Below are 19,263 nucleotides of genomic sequence, written 5' to 3' on the forward strand. Positions count from 1 at the left end.
CCACTGTGGCAATGGTTGTTATACACGTGACAATTTCAAAATGGTGCATGTGTGTGTTACTTGTGCTTCTAAACCAATGAAAAGTTTCAATTAAATAAGTTATTTTAGGGAGTCAAACCTAACCATTAGACTATCATTGCGGTGCGGCGAGTAGTCATGATTTTTCCATGCAAAGGGTGCAAATTATATTTAATAGTGAAGTTACAGAGGTTGAAGATGATTTCTTTTGAAAGGAAATTTTTTATTAGAATTTGAAGAAAATGACATTTGTAGCATTGGTATGTTATGACACATGTCCTAACAGAGTAAGTAGTACCTAGGACAAGTCAGTATATTCAATATTGCCCAGCAGTAGGGCAGACCAAGTTAGTATCACCTGGTCTAACTAATAAGAAAGGACAGCATCAAGAGAGATCTGATCTGCTTAGCAGGACAAATCTAGTCTAGATATCTACATGATTTTGGATTAGATATATCAAGTCCAGAGATCTCAGAAGAGATCTACCAGAAATCTTAAACTCGATCCCAATTCTATTTAAAATCCTTGCAATCAAGGGATTTACCGTGATCACAATCCGATTAAAAGGAAAATCCTGATTTGAAGGAAAAGCCTATAAATAGGGGAATCAACAAAGATGACGAATTTTTTTTTGGCCGAAAGAAACAGGACTGAAACTATTGTTTGAGTGAAATTTTTTTTTTCTCTGCAATTCTAACTTGGACATCGGAGGATTATTGACAGATACCACACCGATGTTTACAAGAGAGACTGAGGAGCTACTTCGAATCAGTAGGGTAGGATCGATAAAGGTAGAACTCGATTCCGCCTCTACAACATTTATATGTCATTTTACATTAGTCTATGAGAGAGGATCCAAGTCAACCGACTGTTAGACTAATAGGATAAGGATCATAGTCAGAAAGACTAGGATTAATTCAAATATAATCATAAAATTAGACTTAGATCTCTTACATCAATGTAAATGTTGTGGCAAACAAGCTTGATCTGAGATAATCTCTTTTTAACTCATCTGAAATGCACCCCTCTTTAGCCTAAAAATCAGCCGCATGGTTTGATTCCCTCCATGAAAATTCAATATTTGAGCTTTCCTTTTAACTCTGAAATTCTTCTTAGGATGATTGCATATTTTTATTTATGCTAAAACAGCATACAACAAGTCTAATTTAATCTTCACCTCCAAGAAATCTTTCCTCAATGCACAAGAGACAAGGCTTCAATTGTAGCAATGCATTCAGTAAAGAAGTAAAAATGTTTTTCTAATAGCCCTGAAGATTTTGTCTGCGTTTCTGGGAGCTCTTTCAGATTTATTGATGGGACCAACAAAGCAACACCACTCTTCTTCAAAGACTTGACTCATTCTGGTTTTAACCCACAATAGCAGGCGATAATTGTGATTCGACGGACTTCAATACTTCATTGCCCATCTCTTTGCACCCTACCAGCTTCTGCAAATAAAAAGTAAATGTTAGCCTTCACTGATCTACGTATCTTTATTTTCTTGAAATACAAGGATAACATCCAGATCAAAAATGGGGTCCACCTTCAAGTGGACCTGATCATCACAACCAATCAATCTATACAAAAGCTTCTCAACATTTTACTTAGTCATCCAAAGGGATGCTTATAAGGTAAGACAGGTTCTTCATTCAGTGATGCAGGCCAATCTCAATTACAAGCAGACTTAATTAGATGGTTAAAGAACCTCTATCTTCATCTAATCCTTGTTTATCTTGAATTTGATTAGCTTGTCTATTTGGCTCTGATAATTGTTTTCTGATCACCAATCCTTGACTCTCATTGGACTATTAAAATATTACTGCCTATGATCTTCATCTCATCAATCACAATTCTTCGTTGAGACTAATACAGAACTCCCAAATCTAGGCCATGTGATATCTTCGACACAAAAAAGGAATAGATGAATTATTTGAATGAATCATATCCTACTTAGCACTATAACCAGACAATCTGAATAAATGGCATAAAGACAGACTACCAGAGATCAAATAGATTCAGTACTCCACTGGAAAACTTGAATCTTTCTAAAGTTTACATCTAATAGAATCAATCAACATTTATATTGTCTTCCTTTTCAAGTATGGAAAATGCTGTATTATTTGCGGAGGAAAAGTTATTTTGAAACTAAGTGATTAAGAGTATCATTGAGAATAAGTTGTTTCTTTCTTTCAACTATTTGAAATTTTGGAATGTATAATGTTCTAGGACTAGGATTGTTACCCATTTACCCGTATAATACAGGAAAGTGGATGATAGTCACTAGACTTTTAGGTGCTACCAATATCGTTTAAAGCATGGTGAATAACTAGTTAAATTATATCGTAAGTACCGTTCCAGATGAGAATATGTCACCCGTTCGAAACCCTTTATTCAGAGCCTCCAGCACAGCACTTTCAATTCTCCTCGCAGCATTTTCTTCATGTAGCCCATACCTCAAAAGCATAGCAGCACTGAGGATTGTTGCCAGTGGATTTGCCTTGTCCTGCAAATCAAAGCAAAATAGACTAAATAACCATGCATCTTTGCTTCTACTTACAAAGAGGGGAGGGTATTAAAATGAATAGTGTGCCGTTTTGGTAATTTTTCCTCTAGAGAGGAAAGAAAAAGTTGTGATGTTGAACAAACCTGTCCAGCAATATCAGGAGCAGAGCCATGTATAGGTTCAAAAAGTCCAGGTCCCTACAAATCAAAAATTTATACAAGAAGTCGTGTAAAAAGATATAGGAGCACTTCTTATAAGACAAAATTGGAAACCAGGAGTCTCTTCTGAGGTCCAAATACCCAAAATTTTAGTAATGATAGGAGAACTAGGATTTGCCAGTACCGATTCAGAAAGACTAGCCGATGGAAGCATGCCAATACTTCCAGTAAGCATTGAAGCCTCATCAGACAGAATGTCACCAAAGATGTTGTTTGTCACAATAGTATCGAACTGCAATGTCAATAATATTAGTTAATCAAGGAAATATTTCAAAAAATCAGCTAAAATATAATTTATTTATGGCCCCACAAAGAGTACAATAGCATGGCAGAATTTGTCGATCAGTCCGAATTAGTTTGAATAAAGGTTTTGTTGATTGGGTGGAGCTACCCTTTTATACAACTATATAGTAAGGTTCAGAAACAAAAAGTATAATTCATTTCACTCCTGCTCCCCCCAGTTCTTATTTCCCATTCCTTTAACTCCCTAACCCAAAACAATATGAAGAGGAAAAAAATTGAAATTAAAACAAAAACAAAAAAAATTTGATAAATTTTGAGATAGAACAAAACCTGCTTTGGATCGCGAATAAGCTGCATTGCTGCATTGTCAACATACATGTGTGAGAGCTCAACATCAGGATACTCAGAGGCCATCATTGTCACTCTTTTTCTCCATAACATTGATGCCTGGCCAATTTCCAGAAACAAGAACACAGTTTAGACTATTAATGTTCTTCAATACTAGGAGTGGTAGAGCAGTAAATTTGTAGAATATCTCTAAGAATTTATATTCTAATTGTTCAAAAGTATATAAATGATTAGAGTTCCCAATATGGAAAGCACTTGTTGTATGATTCGTGTCAAAAGTATATAAATGATTAGAGTTCCCAATATGGAAAGCACTTGTTACATGATTCGTGTTGCTTCATTATTATATACTATTTCATATTAGGCTAAATTATATTATCATATTTATGTAGAAAACAAAATATGAGAGTTAAGTAGGGATTTCTAATATAGGGTAATATGATTCGTCATCATTATGATCTATGCGGTATAGCATTACAAATAGCAATTGTAAAGCCTAGTGTCAAACTTTCTATCTAATAAATGTAACTCATTCAGAAGTCGGGTTTTGTTCAATAATATTTTGAAGCCTAAAAAGATGTTAGAGGAATGGGAAAAAAAGTATCATAGTACCTACACATAAGAACAAAGGAGATGTAAAAGTTGCACTAATTATCGGGACATTAAACCACACTATAAAATTAGGAAAATGAGTGATAGAAAATATATATATATTATATATATATATATATATATATATATATATATATATACCAAATAATCAAATATGGTTTTAAGTGAGGGGGATAACCATCAATCTTTGTACTGAATCAAATAACGGAGAAGTTCAGAGAAAAGAGGAACGATCTCCACAAGATTGTATAAGCTTAAAGTAGTAAGGTTTCTAGTCAAACAACATTATTCTCTGTGTTTTTTATTAAATATTTACAGAGTTTATATGTTTCCTACGTGGGTAATTTTAAAGCATACTAAATTTTTGTACGAAAACATTAAGGTAGTTATACAAGTAAAGAAATTTAGTCTTCCATGTTTAGTGTAGTTAATGATGCAAGTTAGTTGCAGAGGGCAATGACTTTGTGGTCTTCTGGGCAGACTAGAATAGACTTTTTAGATCCTTCTAGAGATCTGGATAAAGGATGCAAAGGCAATGAAATGTCCCGGCAAGAACAAAATATTCTACAGATTTTCTTTAGTTAATCTAGGTATTATCAAACTTCTCTCAATGGGAGTCATGCCGGCTTTTTAAAAGCCCAAGATGGTTACAGGTGTCATTGTTGCAGAAGCCTTGGGTGGTCCGATGTCAAAGTAATTTCCTTCGGAGCACTATCAGGTTTCGTCGTGAAAAAGGGTGGACTAATGATGTCTCACTCCAATTTGCTAGTGATACTTTTCTTTTCTTTGATTGACCGGACTAGATTCCTAAGGAGCTTATTATGCCACTTCGATGAAGTGTCAGGATTGACCATTGATTTGTAGAAGAGTTAAAAAAAAGTCCAAAGAATCTAGGACCCAATTATCAAAAGAGTGGGGAAAATTTGCGGTCATGGAAAGCAAAGTACCACTTCAAAGGGTTTAAGTTGACATTGATTAAAAATAAACAAGCAAGCATATCAATTTACTTCCTATTCTATTCTCTTTTACCCGGAGTGTGAATTACGTTTAGAGAAGTTCACCATAGACTTCTTCACAAGGGTTAGGATAGGAATCAAAAGTTTTACCTAGTAAAATGGAATTTGTTTTACAAAAAGAATCAAAGACTAGGTGTTTGGAGATTCAAGCTAATGAACACTACACTAATAGGTAAATGGCTATGGAGATTTCTGATGGATCATGAGGATTCGTGGAATAGAATCATAAAGGCCAAAGATAATGAGAGAGTTTGGATGGGAAAGCAAGGAATATATTGTGTGGCTTATGGAAAGAAATTTCCAAGATGCTACCAAAGTTCAAAAAAAGTTGGTCTTCAAGGTAGGCAAAGGGACTACAATGACGTTTTGGGAGGATTATTGGTGTGGTGCCTCACCTCCATTTGCAATTTCTACCTTTGTTTTCTACTTCATCCAAAACATTTGCATGTTCAAGATTGCACGATTCAGACCAATAATGAGATGTTATAGGACTTCGGTTTTAGGATAAGCTTTAATGATTGGGACACCCAAAACATCGACAATCTTACCAGTCAGATCTCTCATGTCCTGGTTGCTTTTATGGATGAGGATCAAAAGATTTGGATGTGGCCAAGATAAGTCATTTTTTATTATTTTTTTTATAATTCCCTAGCACTCATCACTTCCTTGGAATTCCCAATGGTTGCTATTTGGGGATCAAAGGTTTCCTCAAAGGTAACACTTTACATTAAGTTGGCCGTCTTGGATAGGATTCTAACCATGGATCATTTAATCAAATGGGATCCTGTTATGACTAAATTTTGCTCCCTTTGAAAATCATGGAAATGAACAATAGGATCTTTAATGGGAAAGAGCACTCTCCGCAAGAAGTGATAATTAGCATGTCGGGTCACTCTTTACAAATTTCAAGGGCGTATTTTTCTGTTATGTATCAGGTAGGAAATTTAATCTTTTACTTATCAAAAAGGAGAAACATAATCTTTCACACACGCACACATACATATATATACATAACTTCTTTCCATTGCAATTTGTCGAGCAATTTGATAGAAAAGGAAAAAAAATGAGGGTCTTTGATGCTTTGGCCTCTTTGGGCCTATTATACTTAATTGCATTTCTATTGTTTTTTTATTCTGCTCTCGGATGGTCTTCTTGACCACCGCATTTGATGCTATGCTTCTCCTCGTGAAATTACTTTACCTATCAAAAATTAGCAGGTCAACTCATTTTGGTCGTATAGCCCCAAACACAACCCAAGAAAATGGCTCCTAACCATTCCATAATGAATGTTTTCCTGATCTTGTGCAATCCACAGTCCAGAATAAAAAGGCAATTTACAGGATAGTAAGGATAAATTACGCCAATTTTTTGGCTAGAATGTCTTTTGTGTCAACTCCATCAATTGAATGGTCCAAAAGGCTTAGAATGTGCACTTCGTAGTTGTAAATGGGAGATAGCATAAAGTAATTTCAAACTACATAATCAAACTTTTACCTATTAAAATTACTAAAGACCCCAAGAAAAAAAGAATTTGTTACGGATCAAAAAATATAAAATGCCAAGAGGAATCAAGGCCATTAATCAAAGCTAAGAATAACGAACTAACCTACCATACACCTAAGCATAGAAAACACAATACATGTTGCTATAGGAATACATTTAAAAAGAATAAACTTCAACAAATTCTCCAAGTTTCACCTCAAAATTTTAACTTGCTGTCTGGAAAAAAAAAAAAGCAGAAGACAAGAGGTCCAGTTGTACAAAGTTACCTCTAAAACATTTGCTTTGTCAACAGAACACAGTTTTCCACGCCGCTTCTGAGCGGTCTTGAATGCAACACGAGCAATGCGATCAATCTGACTAGCATTTCACACATGAATATGATCATTTATGTCAAAAGCTTATCAGGGAAAAGATTTAAAAAAAATGAGAGAGAGGGGAAGAAGGCCAGAATCTATAGGGACGAGATAACTAATGTAGTAAGCATGCCGATTGAACAAGTTCCAAAGCTACAAGAGATAAACATCCTATTTTATTGCTTATTTTTAGAATATAACAAGGACCCACCATTTAATAGAATTCGATAAGATCTCCTCTACCAGAAGTTTTCATGATCCCACAAATCGGGCTTAGCATAAGGAACAAAAAAGAAAGAAAACAGAATTTTGATTTCTTGGATTTTCTGAGAATTTAAAGTAGTTCTCTTAATCTTGACATGTGGCCTACATGGAGTATTTTAAAGTCTTTTGAGGTCGGGGGATGGGTATGGGCTTCATTGTGAGGCTTAATGGAACCCTATAATAAACATCTCTCTAGATTAAATTCCAAGACAGCCACTTATAAATAAACGACTTTTAATGAGAAAAGTTGGGCTTCAGCTTAACTGACCCCCTTACATTTCTGGATTAAATTCACAACATGGCACTCCATCTTATATCAAACATACCTTCAGGAAGCTCCTTATATACTTAAATTCTTCCTCCTATGGAAGTCCCTAATGTTTCTTTAAAGAGAAACTAAAACTCACATATAAGGTGAACCAAACTTGTCCACCATCTGATTTTTAACTTGTAAGTGTAGGCTTTAAACCCAGGTTTGAGGTATTATCACAGAGATTTTACCATCTCCTCAAGGTAGCACCATCATATCCATTGATCGGGCAATGACTTACAAGCTAGGGACCAAACATGACTCACTACCTAAATGTAAACCTTGTAAGGTATTTTGAAACACCAGCAATTTTAGCAATTTTCTCCATGTGCAATGCAAGTGCCATTTTCATGTTGCATCCAAAACAGGTAAAACCCCAAATTTTGGAAACCCATGACCCAACCCGAATACCTTGTGTCGACCTGTGACCCAAAATCCAAGTGTCAAATGGTTATTTAATAAAGAAAAAAATTATTTACTTTATACAAATAGCATCCCTTAAAGTTAGGGATACTATGAATGGGTCCATTCACTGACTTGGTTGTCAATGAAGCGGAGTGCAAATAGGTTGGGATGTCCAAACGACTCTACCAGCACAGTATAAACTAGATTAAGGTCTAGAAGCTATATAAAGGAGAGGTTGTCACAGGTGCTTCCCAGTAGAAAGCTCTCATAGTAAAGAAAGCACCAAAGCAATCAGGCGGTAAATGGTAAAGAGCATGTCAAAACAAACTAATTATTTTAGTAGGAACACAAATCAGGACATATTCAGATATTCAGAGGGAGTATTCTTGTCCTCATACATCACGCACGTCTAGAGTCCCGACCTTGGAATAATTTTTTGTTAAAAGGGCATCTATGTCTTTTACACAAGAATCACTTATAGAAGGACTAAAACTAGCAAAAGGGGACGGATCTAATAACCAAAGTGTTTTCAACTCTATCCCTCCCCTTTCTAAGGCTCTTCGTCCTCTTATCTCCACCACAATGATGACTGAATCGCCAATGACTTGGTCTAGAGGAGTTGACCATGTTAGTAACATTGTGCCTGATCCATACTACAACACAAAAGTCCGTATCCTCCTCTAACAAGCCTAAAGGATCTCTCATATGGAATCAATTAATGGTGGGGCCAAATTTCTTTCCTCATTCATGCACCTACCACGACACTTCAAAAAAGACAAATAGCTTCCTTTTAATACTTGTCCAGACTTGATTATCCTCAAATCAAATCAACAATTAGAAGAATCTTGATATGGAAACCAACTTAGAATTCCCTACTATTAGAACAAATTTCATGTAGTAATATCAATTTGCACACTCCATATGTAAGTTTGTTCGTCAGATATATTGTACGAAGAAAGTTTTAATTACCTCACAAGTAGAATACACCTCAGTATTAAAACCAATCTCCTCGTTTCTTTCATTTTTGGCAAAACCCCTTGGCTTTCCAAAATAAATTCCTGTTATCGTCAAGACAAGAGAATGGGATAATTGTCAATATATGGCAGTTGAAAAGATAAATTATTTTAGCAAGTATAAGACACGTAGAAACTTAACCTCCAGTAAGTTCCCTTACAACCATAAGATCAACCCCTTCAGCTACTTCTTTTTTCAATGTTGAAGAGTCCACTAACTAGGAGCAACGAGTAGGTAAGAATAAGCATATGATAATGAATTTAGTAACTACATAACTAATTCCAAGGCGTTTATTCACCACTAGGTTCTCCCACTTAAAGGTTGCATAAAATAATAATAATAATAATAACTAGTTACTTGAGGCAAAACAGAAGCAGGCCTCAAATTGGCAAAAACCCCAAGACCCGCTCGAAGTTGAAGTAACCCAGTTTCTGGCTTTAGATGTTTCTCATTATTGTCCCATTTATACCTAAAAGGTAAAAAAATTCAAATTAACTATCACATTAGAAATCTTTAAAAAAAACACACACACACACACAAAAAATACCCTCCGATTGCTCCAAGAAGGATAGAATCCGATTGCTTGGCCGCCAAAAGGGTTTCATCTGGCAACGGAGCTCCGACCAAATCTAAAGCAGCTCCCCCAATAGGCATCTCTTCAAACGAGAAATTGATTCCTAAAAACGAAAAATCTTAAACTTCAAAAACCCTGAAAAGATATTTAATTTAAAGGTAAAGAAAAAGAGAATTTTGAGGGGGAAAAAGGGGGAGAGGGGGTGAATTTAATGTACCTTCTTGAGATCCTGCCAATGTGAGAACATCCTTGGCGACGGAGATGACTTCAGGACCGATGCCATCCCCGGGAAGCAGTGTGATGTTGTACCTTTTGGTGGTGGAGGTCGCGGCACATCGGATCCTTCCCCATTTTCCAATAGAGGTTGATTTGTATGAAACTGGGATATTGAAAGGAGTCGTGTTTAGCTTGAAGCAAGAAGACATAGGGTCTATTTTCAAAGTTGTCTGTAAAGTTGATGTTGTTGAAGCTGAGAAGAGGTTGTTGTCGTTGTTGCTGCTGAAGCTACTTACTGAACTGACTACTATTTGGTAAGTCGCTAAGTGTGTTGTCTGGATGTTTAGTTGTTTGGAAACCTGCTATATGAAATTTGCTGAATAAACTTAAAAATAATATTTATAAAAAAAATGAGTAAATTATTTGTGCAATACAACTCATAAGATGTTAAAAACAAGTACAAAAATGGGATTTGGCAGTAAACAAAAGAGTATAAAAAATAATTCACCATTACACCATCCCTTGTTGGGGCTCAATGTGGTGGGGCATTTGGTTTGAGGGATTTTGAAGGAATTAAAACTTCATGAGATTCGAAGAAGGATCCAAAATAAATCATAATTCCAGAGTAGTATGTTCATATAAGAGGACACCTGGTTAATTTTTTGTAGTCTGTTTTCATAACTTCAAGTACTTTGGTGGGTGGGGACTAGAAGGATTATCGATCTCATGACAAGATATTATTCTTGTCTATGAAAACATAAGTACACAATAAAAGGTTCATTGACCTGTAAGCCACAAATCAGGTGGAGTCGCATGCTGGCATTTGATAGAACATGTTAATATGAGAACACCACCTACTAGGAGCAATTACACGACCCTAGCCCTAGCTTGATTTTTTTTTATTTTACATAATTTTTCAACTTTAACTCTTGCCGACTTATTCCCCAACCCCGACTTGGTGACTATGATTAAGAACATGAACAGTCCTTAATTGTTTTTCTCTTACTCTGGTTTTTCAATTGATCACACTTCAATTTTCTAATTAATAACATCCCAATTTTCTGTGAGAGTGGTCACTGGAAAATTGATAGTATTGGAGCGCCTAGGCAGTTGACACTAATTGAACTAATCTTCTGAAGGATCCAAAACTGTTGCAAAACTTGGTGAGCTGGTCAAGATCGATAAAACACGAATCCAACACATTATCTCAAGTGTTTGCAGATAGATCGTGGACTGACTGACTTAATATTGGCAGCAAGATAAAAGTACATACTTGAACCCAATCGACTCAATTGAGCTTATAAAATCTCGATCATTTATATCTTGTTATCTGTTTATTACTTTACTAGACCATAGCCATATATGCATTTTTCTTATGTGTAATTTATTCAATAATGAACTTATAAAACCTTGATCATCTACATCTGGTGATATGTTTATTTGACCATAGTCATAGATGCATTTTTCTGATATATAATTCATTGCATGATTAACTTATAAAGCCTTGATCATCTACATCCGGTGATCTGTTTATTTGACCATAGTCATAAATGCATTTTTCTGATGTGTAACTAGAGGTTTTTTTTTTATAAGCATAAAAAAATTTATTAGAAAACAAAAACACAGATTTGAGATGGCTCTGGTACAAGAAAAAGAAAGACACAACAAAGAAGCAAAAACAAACAAACTAAAGAAACAAGCAGCCCACACACAAACTAAGCATAACAGTGCATCCCACTTGAATACAAAATTCTCGAAGAACAGCCCTTAGAAATCCCTGCTTTCAGACAGATTCGATAAGATTCTACCCAGACATAATGAAAATTATTAGTATATTCCTAAACAAAGCATTAACCTCTTTTAGGGGTGTGAATAGTTTTTTGTTAAAGATAGTCTCGTCATTTCATATTCTTTTAGTTGGCCCTTTCAAGTGAGTGCATAGAATACAAATGGTGGGTTAAAGTAGAAGTATGGGTGCACACGGTTCGGGTTGGGGGAGTATTGGAACCGAACCGAACCGAACTTGGTCAATTCTATAAATATTGAACTGAAATCGAACCAAATACACACTAAAACCGAACCAATTCAAACTGTCTTTGGTTCGGTTCTCAGGTCTCGATTTTGAAGATACATACAACTGTTATGCACAGTTGTACAAGTTGTAATCCCATAAATTAGGGGATTTTGGTCCAAAATATATTTAGGTAGCTATATTAGGAACCTACAAGGGTACAACAATATTTAGGTAGCTATACTATGGACCTACAAGCTACGACTGTGATTTACAGTTGTGAAAATTGATTCTAAAGTTGGAATATTTGAAATATATAACAGAAAACTAATATTTTGCTTTTTTTTTCTGACTATGTATTAATATTTTATTTCATCATGGTGTTGCTGTGAAAGAAAAAAAAGGATTAGCCTATTTAATCAATAATAAAGTGAAAATTTTACTCATTTTGTGATTATATTTAAGATCTCTAATGTTGAGTTTATATTTTTCTGATTTTGTGTTTATATGTTAATTATCTCATATGTAATGAATCAACCAGAAAAAATTTTAATACTCCACAAACAACCAAACACTAAAGTTACAATTTATTCTCACTGTCATCTTTTAAGAGTTAAAATTCCAAGAGTAGAATGTTTGAAAGTCCAATTCTAATGGTGAACTCTCGATTTCCATTACACACCCTTAATTTGTTAGTCCTCTACACTCAATCCAGACATCACAAACTAATGCAGGACGGTGAGGAAAGAAGATGAAAATAAGGGGATAAGGAAAATATGGTGGGGATTGGGTTAAAGATTTGGACTAGTATAGGATAAACCCAAAAAATAAATAAGAAATCTTTTGCAATTATTGTAGGTTAGAGAAAAGGTTAAAGGTTAAGGTTTATAAGGTAATGCGGAACGCAAATCAAGGCAACAGTCAAGGGTTCCAACGAAATTTTGTAATTATATAGGTTTTCACTTAATTAGGTCTAGATTTATCGTTTTATCATTGGGAATTATTTTAGATTAGTTATTTTTTTTAGTTTTGAGTTGTTTTATGACTTTAATTTTATGTTTTTTGAGGCATTTTATGTTTTTTGAGGCTTATTTGATGTTTTATTGGCCCATAGTCTTAGTATAATATTTATGGGCAGTTTACTAACTTTAGTTTGTCTTTTATTTATGTGCACGCTACTTTTAATTTAACCCACCATTTGTATTCTATGTGCCCACATAAAAGAGCCAACTAAAAAAAATGAAATGACGAGATTATCCTTAACAAAAAACTAATCACACCCCTAAAAAAGTTAATGCTTTATTTAGGAATATACTAATAATTTTCATTGTGACTAGGGTGCCCTTAAAAAAAGTTATTTTCAAGTTTTCAAAAACTTTTGGAGGGTTCTTAGTGGTGTGTAGATAAAATTTTCCATTTTGGTGATTTTTGTCACAAAAATAAGGTCACATTGTACCAAAAATTCAAAATCGTGAATCAAACATATTAAAAAATAAGATCATATTTATGTTAGATATATTTTCTGTCTCACATGACACTTTTAGTCTTTTATAAAGGAAGTTACTGATCTAATCTCTAGAATAGTGGTTACTAACAGTTAGAGAAGTAGTTTCCTCTATCTATTAACTTCTAACTTTGATGGGAAGTGGAGTGGTAGTTACAAAAACTACATCAGCAGTTACTAAAGGAAATGGGTCCTCTCTCTACCCATTTTTAAGAGGCATTATACAGTTTCCATCATAAGTGTGAAAATGCAGATTTTCTTTTAAGAGAAAGGGTCAAGAGAGAGAAACTTATCTCCTGGAGAAATTCATATTTTCAGATCAAGAATTAACTAAAGAAATTGCTATGGATTCAGGTATGTTATTTATCTTTGTAAAATCATATATGTTATTTAAATTGTATGTGCAAATCATGATAGTCAAGACCAGAGAATATTAATTTTGAATTTTACTTACAATTTAGCCTTATATAGTTCGTACAAATATTTCAAGTAAATAAATAAATAAAAAATCAACGTAAATCAAAATCGTGATGAATCAAACATATTTCTGTAATAAATCAAAAAAATAAAGCAAGAATAACCCACAAATAAGTTTAAACAGTCCACAAAAATCTAAAATTTGGAAGTCATAGATAGGGTTAAGCTTGCTCATCTCGTCGACTAGAGATCAAAGTTGTGATGCTCTAACCCACAAAGACGTTTAAAAATACAAGATCTTGAGAGGTTTAATTTGATGGGAAGCTAGCCCAAACCTCACTCAACTATGCTAATGGAGAAATAAAGAGAAGCAAGTAAGCCCTAACCTCAATCAAATAAGATCCGAACGACCGTAATGAAGATCGGTCCACTCGAGCTGCTTTGGAGAGTTCCAATGTCTTGATGCCCTAAACCCTCCAAAGTTTCTGTTTAGAGCTGCTGTGGAGTGACTCTGACGTCGAACTACAGAAAAGAAGGACCCTTTTTTTTTTTTTTCTTTTCTTTTATGTTAATTAATAATTGGTGGAATATCGTATATAGAGGAAGGATTGTTTGGTCATTTCATTCGGAGCCGTTTCCCCCTTTCCGATCTTAGCCATCTCATTCACAATTTTTTAAATGAGTCAATTGGACAATCTGAATAAAGGACATAAAGAAAGACCCATTGGAGATGAAATAGATTCAGTACTCCACGAAAACTTGAGTCTTTCTAAAGTTTACATCTTATAGAATCAATTAATATTTACATTGTCTTCCTTTTCAATTAAGTATGTAAAATGCTGCATTATGTGTGGAGGAAAACTTATTTTGAAATTAAGTGATTAAAATTTTAAAACTCGGTTTCACATCTCGTCTTAAACAAGTTTTCTGATACATTTGAGATGTCTCATTCAACAATGAGACAAATGAACGTAGGTTTTTAAATCTCGTCTAATACATTGACTTGTTCGTCCGTCTCGTCCATGCCGGATACCAACTTGTCTCGAACAAGTTTTTTGATACAGTTGAGACATTTTGTTTACCAATGAAAAAAATGAATGTGAGGCTTTAAATCGAATCTAATACATTGACTTGTCCATTCATGTTGTCCATGTCATATACCAAATCGTCTTGAACGAGTTTTTTGGTACAGTTGAGACATCTTGTTCAACAATGAGAAAAATGAACGTGTAATTTTAAATATCGCCTGATACATTGACTTGTCCATCCGTCTCATCCACGCCTGCTATCGAGACAACTCAGACAATACATCTTGATCTCAGATGAGTTTTGAAACCATGAATGAGATGTAATTCAATTTCATTTGATCTAATCTGAATGAACCTAAGGCTAAAATCAAACTAAGGGCTCCCCTTGAAAAGTAGAAATCAACCTGATCAACTTGAAATTCTTAATCAAACCCCACCATGGACTACAAACTGAGTTAAATCTTGTTTTAGGTGGGTTGGAGAGAGGGAGAGAGTGTGATTGAGCAATCGTGCAATCTAAATTGATCTAATTTGTGAATTTGTATGACTTTTGAGATATGGGAATCAACTTTTTTACTCTGAATTTTAAATTGATCTATACCATTTATTTACTTCTCTTCCACAATGTGGAAAAAACCAATTATAAGAAAAAATGACACATGAGACACCAATAACATTTATCGAAATGATATTTATTTATAGGGGTTCAATCATGGATTCGTCTTTATTGAGATTACTTTCATTACCAGACCTTTTCAAATCTGATTTGCACGATCTTTTGTTTTTTGTTAGGAGCAAGAAGAAGTGGTCTCTATGGGTTTTGGTTGTCTAATTTTCTCCTTTAAAATGGTTACAACCTTTACACACATAGGCTTTCTGTTATTGGATAAAAGGAAAAAAAAAAAAATTTTAATGTAATTGGAGGATTTCCCTTGTGCCATCTATCAGAGTATGCGTGGAATATAATATGGTACATTAGATACACTTGAATCAAATCAAATGTTTTTTAGGGTAAATTACACTTTGACTCCCTATAATTTTGCATAATTTCATTTTGACCCTTAAATATTTTGATAACTACACTTGCCTCCACTTTTACTGACAGGGTTAAAATTTAGATGCTATTACTATTTTATGCTATTTTTTATTAAAATAAATAAATTTTAAAATAATAATTAAAATATTTCCCCACCTAGGCATTCATTGAACTATTTTTTTCACAAGCATATTTTTGTTTATAAAAAAAGAATAACATTTTTAAATGGGCAAAATGGTCTTTATAAAAGGAATTTAACCGTTAAGTTGACGACAATTTGATGGAAGGGGGTAAGTGAATCCTTAGATAACTATAAGGGAAGGTAAGTGCGATAAGCAAAACATTTGAGGGTCAAAATGAAATTATGCCAAACTACATGGGGTTAAAGTGTAATTTACCTTTTTTTTTTTTTTTTTTTGGAGTAGCTCAAGGAGTATCCCCACCTTTTGTTGAGACTAATCTACATGATGTTGCACACACCATCCAACCCCCTATTACGTGTTATGACATTTAAGTAACCACATTTTTGTAAAGAGGCATGTAGAGATTCGAAGATACGACTTAGGGAGCAAATCCAATCACTCCTTACCATCTCAACTACCCCCCAATGGGCATAAGAATAGTATTTTAAATATATCCTTTAAGGGTTTGACGACTGATGTCGAAGATACTTATCTCAAGGATATATTTTTAGACGGTTGGGATCAATTGTTTTCTCATGAGTCACTTGAACTTAACCCTTTAAAAAATCAACAATCTCAATTGACTCCTAAGAATGACTCGTGAAAAAAAACACACGATCCCAACCCTTTAAATGCAAAATCCATTGGTCGAGATTTATGAGTATAATCTCGAAGATACTTATACCAAAGATAAATCTCAACCATTGGATTTTGCATTAAAAAGGATGGGATCGTGTGTTTTTTCCATGAGTCATTCTTAAGAGTTAAGGGATCATAACCCTTCTCAATTAAGATTTTCTAAATAGTAATGTTGGGGTGACCTTAGGATTTATTGGGATTCTCACATTTCTAATGTGGAGGTGTGCATATAATTATAAATGCTTTTATTCGTATCTCAAGGAAATACACATATGACTATCACATCACCACAGTGAAAAACAGTCCCCAACCACAGCGAAAAACAAAGTCCAATCCCCACCACACACACACACCCACTCAAAAAGATTCTCCTTTTTTTTAATTAGGACAATCATTGGTAAGTGTGATTTACTTCAATGTTTTGCTCTTATAGTTTTATATATAAGCACACGAATGGTTCTTGTAATCATTTAAGAATTATAAATAAAATTATTTATTTTTTCATTGTCATCTCTTCTTGGCCTATATGAAACAAAGAAACCCTAACATAAAGGAGGAAAATAATTTTCTAAAAATTTTAATTGGACTATTAGGTTCCAAACCTTAATTGGGGAAATAACTGTCCTTGAATTCTAATAAGACGGATACATATTTTCTTTATGAATTTTTTGTTCAATTTATTTAACTTGGTGGAGCCACCCTTTTTTCATTAGGTTGGCGTTCAACAGCTAATGTCTTTGTCCTATATGGGTTAGAAGTTTCAGAATGGACTGATTTTTTGTGAGGTAGATCTCTCGCTAGATTATCCTTATAAAAAATCAATCCAATCTAAAATTTCTAATCTTATCAAAAGTGATTTAGAATTGTGACTGTTGATTTTTTATCATTAATTTGTAAATTATTTTTTATAGGATTAGAAATTTTCGATTGGGCTGATTTTTTGTGAGGATGATCTCCTCACCATAGAGATCATTCCCACAGAAAATTAGTCTATTTTAAAATTTCTAACCTGTATAAGACAAAGGCGTTGGCTCCCTAATGTTGGTAGTCAAACATTATCCTTCTTATTATATTGTTATCAACTTTATTGTAGATCTGCACTCAAAGAGTCATGATAATCTAACTACCTGAAGTGGCATACTCAATCAACAACTTGACATGACAAGCCCGAGCATCGTAGATCTGTGCTCCTCGGGAAACAGAGTACCCTCAAGATACACTTTTTATGGGGAAGTGCAACCATGTAGCTCAGGGAATGCAAATCTATAGTTCTTGAACTTGTCACACCAGGGTAGTCGATTGAGTTTGTCACGTGGGATATTCAGATTGTCACAATTCTAGAATAATGTTGGATTGTCTCTCCAGAAAAAATTTGAGAGGTCCCCACTTTCTGGTATGCTTCATATTCTGGTACGAGTGATTGTTTGCTCACAAATCATACCATTTTGGCATGTGGCGCTGATGATGTAAGTAATAAGAAGAAAATTTCTCTCTCCTGCCCACACATTCACTGCTCAGAAATCTTTATTTTTAGATTTTAAATCTTAAAAAGTATCGTGGGATCCACATGGATTATCATATTGGCAATCAAACACCACAACATTCTAGATTTCATGAAAAATCACTCATTCTGGTATGCCTATCTGTCGTTTTCTTTTACGTAAAAAAAATCTCATATGAAATGTGGATCTTCATTCATAACATTACACTAATGCAGTGTTTGTTTGCGCTATTTTTCAGCGCTTATTGCTGAAAAGAATTAAATTCGGCACTTTTGTCAAAATAGCGCATTTTTTTACTCTATATTTTCAGCGTTTATTGTTGAAAATAAGTAAAAAAAATTCAGTACTATCTTGATGCTGAAAAAAAGTGCTGAAGCGGTAAGCACTTCGCTTTTTTCAACACTGACAAGTATGCCCTTTGTTTTTTAAACATGGACAAGTATGCCCTTATTCTTAAAAGGATATTACCTCTTATATCCCTTAGATAAGTATATAAACACCCCACAAATTAATAAACCCATACCATAGCTAAATTATTTTGTCTTATATGGGTTAAAAGTTTTGGAATGAGTTGATTTTTGGTGATGATGATCTCTACAATGAGGAGATCATCCTCACAAAAAATCAGCACATCTTGAAACTTCTAATCCTATCAAAACAAATTCAAGAACCGTAAATTGTCCTTTTTTTAAAAAAAATTATTTTTGACGAGTTAGAAGTTTCAAAATAAACTGATTTTTGGTGAGGATGATCTCTAAACCATATAGACCATCCTCACTAAAAATTTGCTCATTCCAAAAACTTTAACCCATATAAAATCAAAATAAAAAATGGCTATAATGTGGGTTGCCCTTATTAATTCATAAGGTGCTTTTATAATTACACATCCTTCATTTCCATTGAAAATTAAGTTCTTTTAAAGTTGATTTCAAAATTTGGTGACTTGTATGACATTATATTTTTAATTTGAAATTTGTGTGCTTTTATAAATAGAAATTATTATTTATAAATTGAAGATTTGAGTATTATTTATTATTTAAAAATAAATTGTATTTTAATTTTATAAGAAATAATATATTTTATTATGTTTGATAATAGATAAGCATTTAAAACATGCAAATAATGTATAATATAATTGTAAGGGTAACAAAGACAATTTATCAGTTTCAGCAATGTGTAACAAACATGATTCAGCATCTAAACAAACAACTTTTTCAGCACTTAAATTCAGCGCTTATAAATTTTAGCGCTTAATGCTATTCAGCACTTATTTTTTTCAGTTTAACAAACAGCACCTAAGACTAATGATAGTGATGCATGGTTTTAAAACGCGGTTTCACGTCTCG

At 33.9% G+C, this 19,263-nt stretch overlaps 1 protein-coding gene across 2 annotated transcripts; it reads right to left on the bottom strand.

Moving 5' to 3' along the window:
* Positions 1-931: 931 nt before the first annotated feature.
* On the bottom strand, positions 932-14,073 carry LOC147407212 (3-isopropylmalate dehydrogenase 2, chloroplastic-like). Of its 2 annotated transcripts, none has more exons than XM_086435653.1 (12): positions 13,917-14,073; positions 9,600-9,957; positions 9,356-9,485; positions 9,166-9,277; positions 8,950-9,025; positions 8,764-8,852; positions 6,729-6,815; positions 3,314-3,430; positions 2,865-2,972; positions 2,666-2,719; positions 2,370-2,522; positions 932-1,467 (listed from the first exon to the last, which is right to left on the bottom strand). In XM_086435653.1, exons 2-12 carry the CDS (start codon positions 9,805-9,807, stop codon positions 1,387-1,389), a joined length of 1,215 nt encoding a protein of 404 aa, XP_086291779.1. In that variant the 5' UTR covers positions 9,808-9,957; positions 13,917-14,073; the 3' UTR covers positions 932-1,386. The 2 variants fall into 2 exon arrangements, with proteins under 2 accessions (XP_086291779.1, XP_086291780.1); XM_086435654.1 differs by having other exon boundaries at positions 9,600-9,960; positions 13,917-14,062.
* Positions 14,074-19,263: the final 5,190 nt, after the last annotated feature.

This window comes from Akebia trifoliata, chromosome 3 (assembly GCF_017979445.1).
Source record: "Akebia trifoliata isolate Shusen 1 chromosome 3, ASM1797944v1, whole genome shotgun sequence".
Classification (NCBI taxonomy): domain Eukaryota; kingdom Viridiplantae; phylum Streptophyta; class Magnoliopsida; order Ranunculales; family Lardizabalaceae; genus Akebia; species Akebia trifoliata.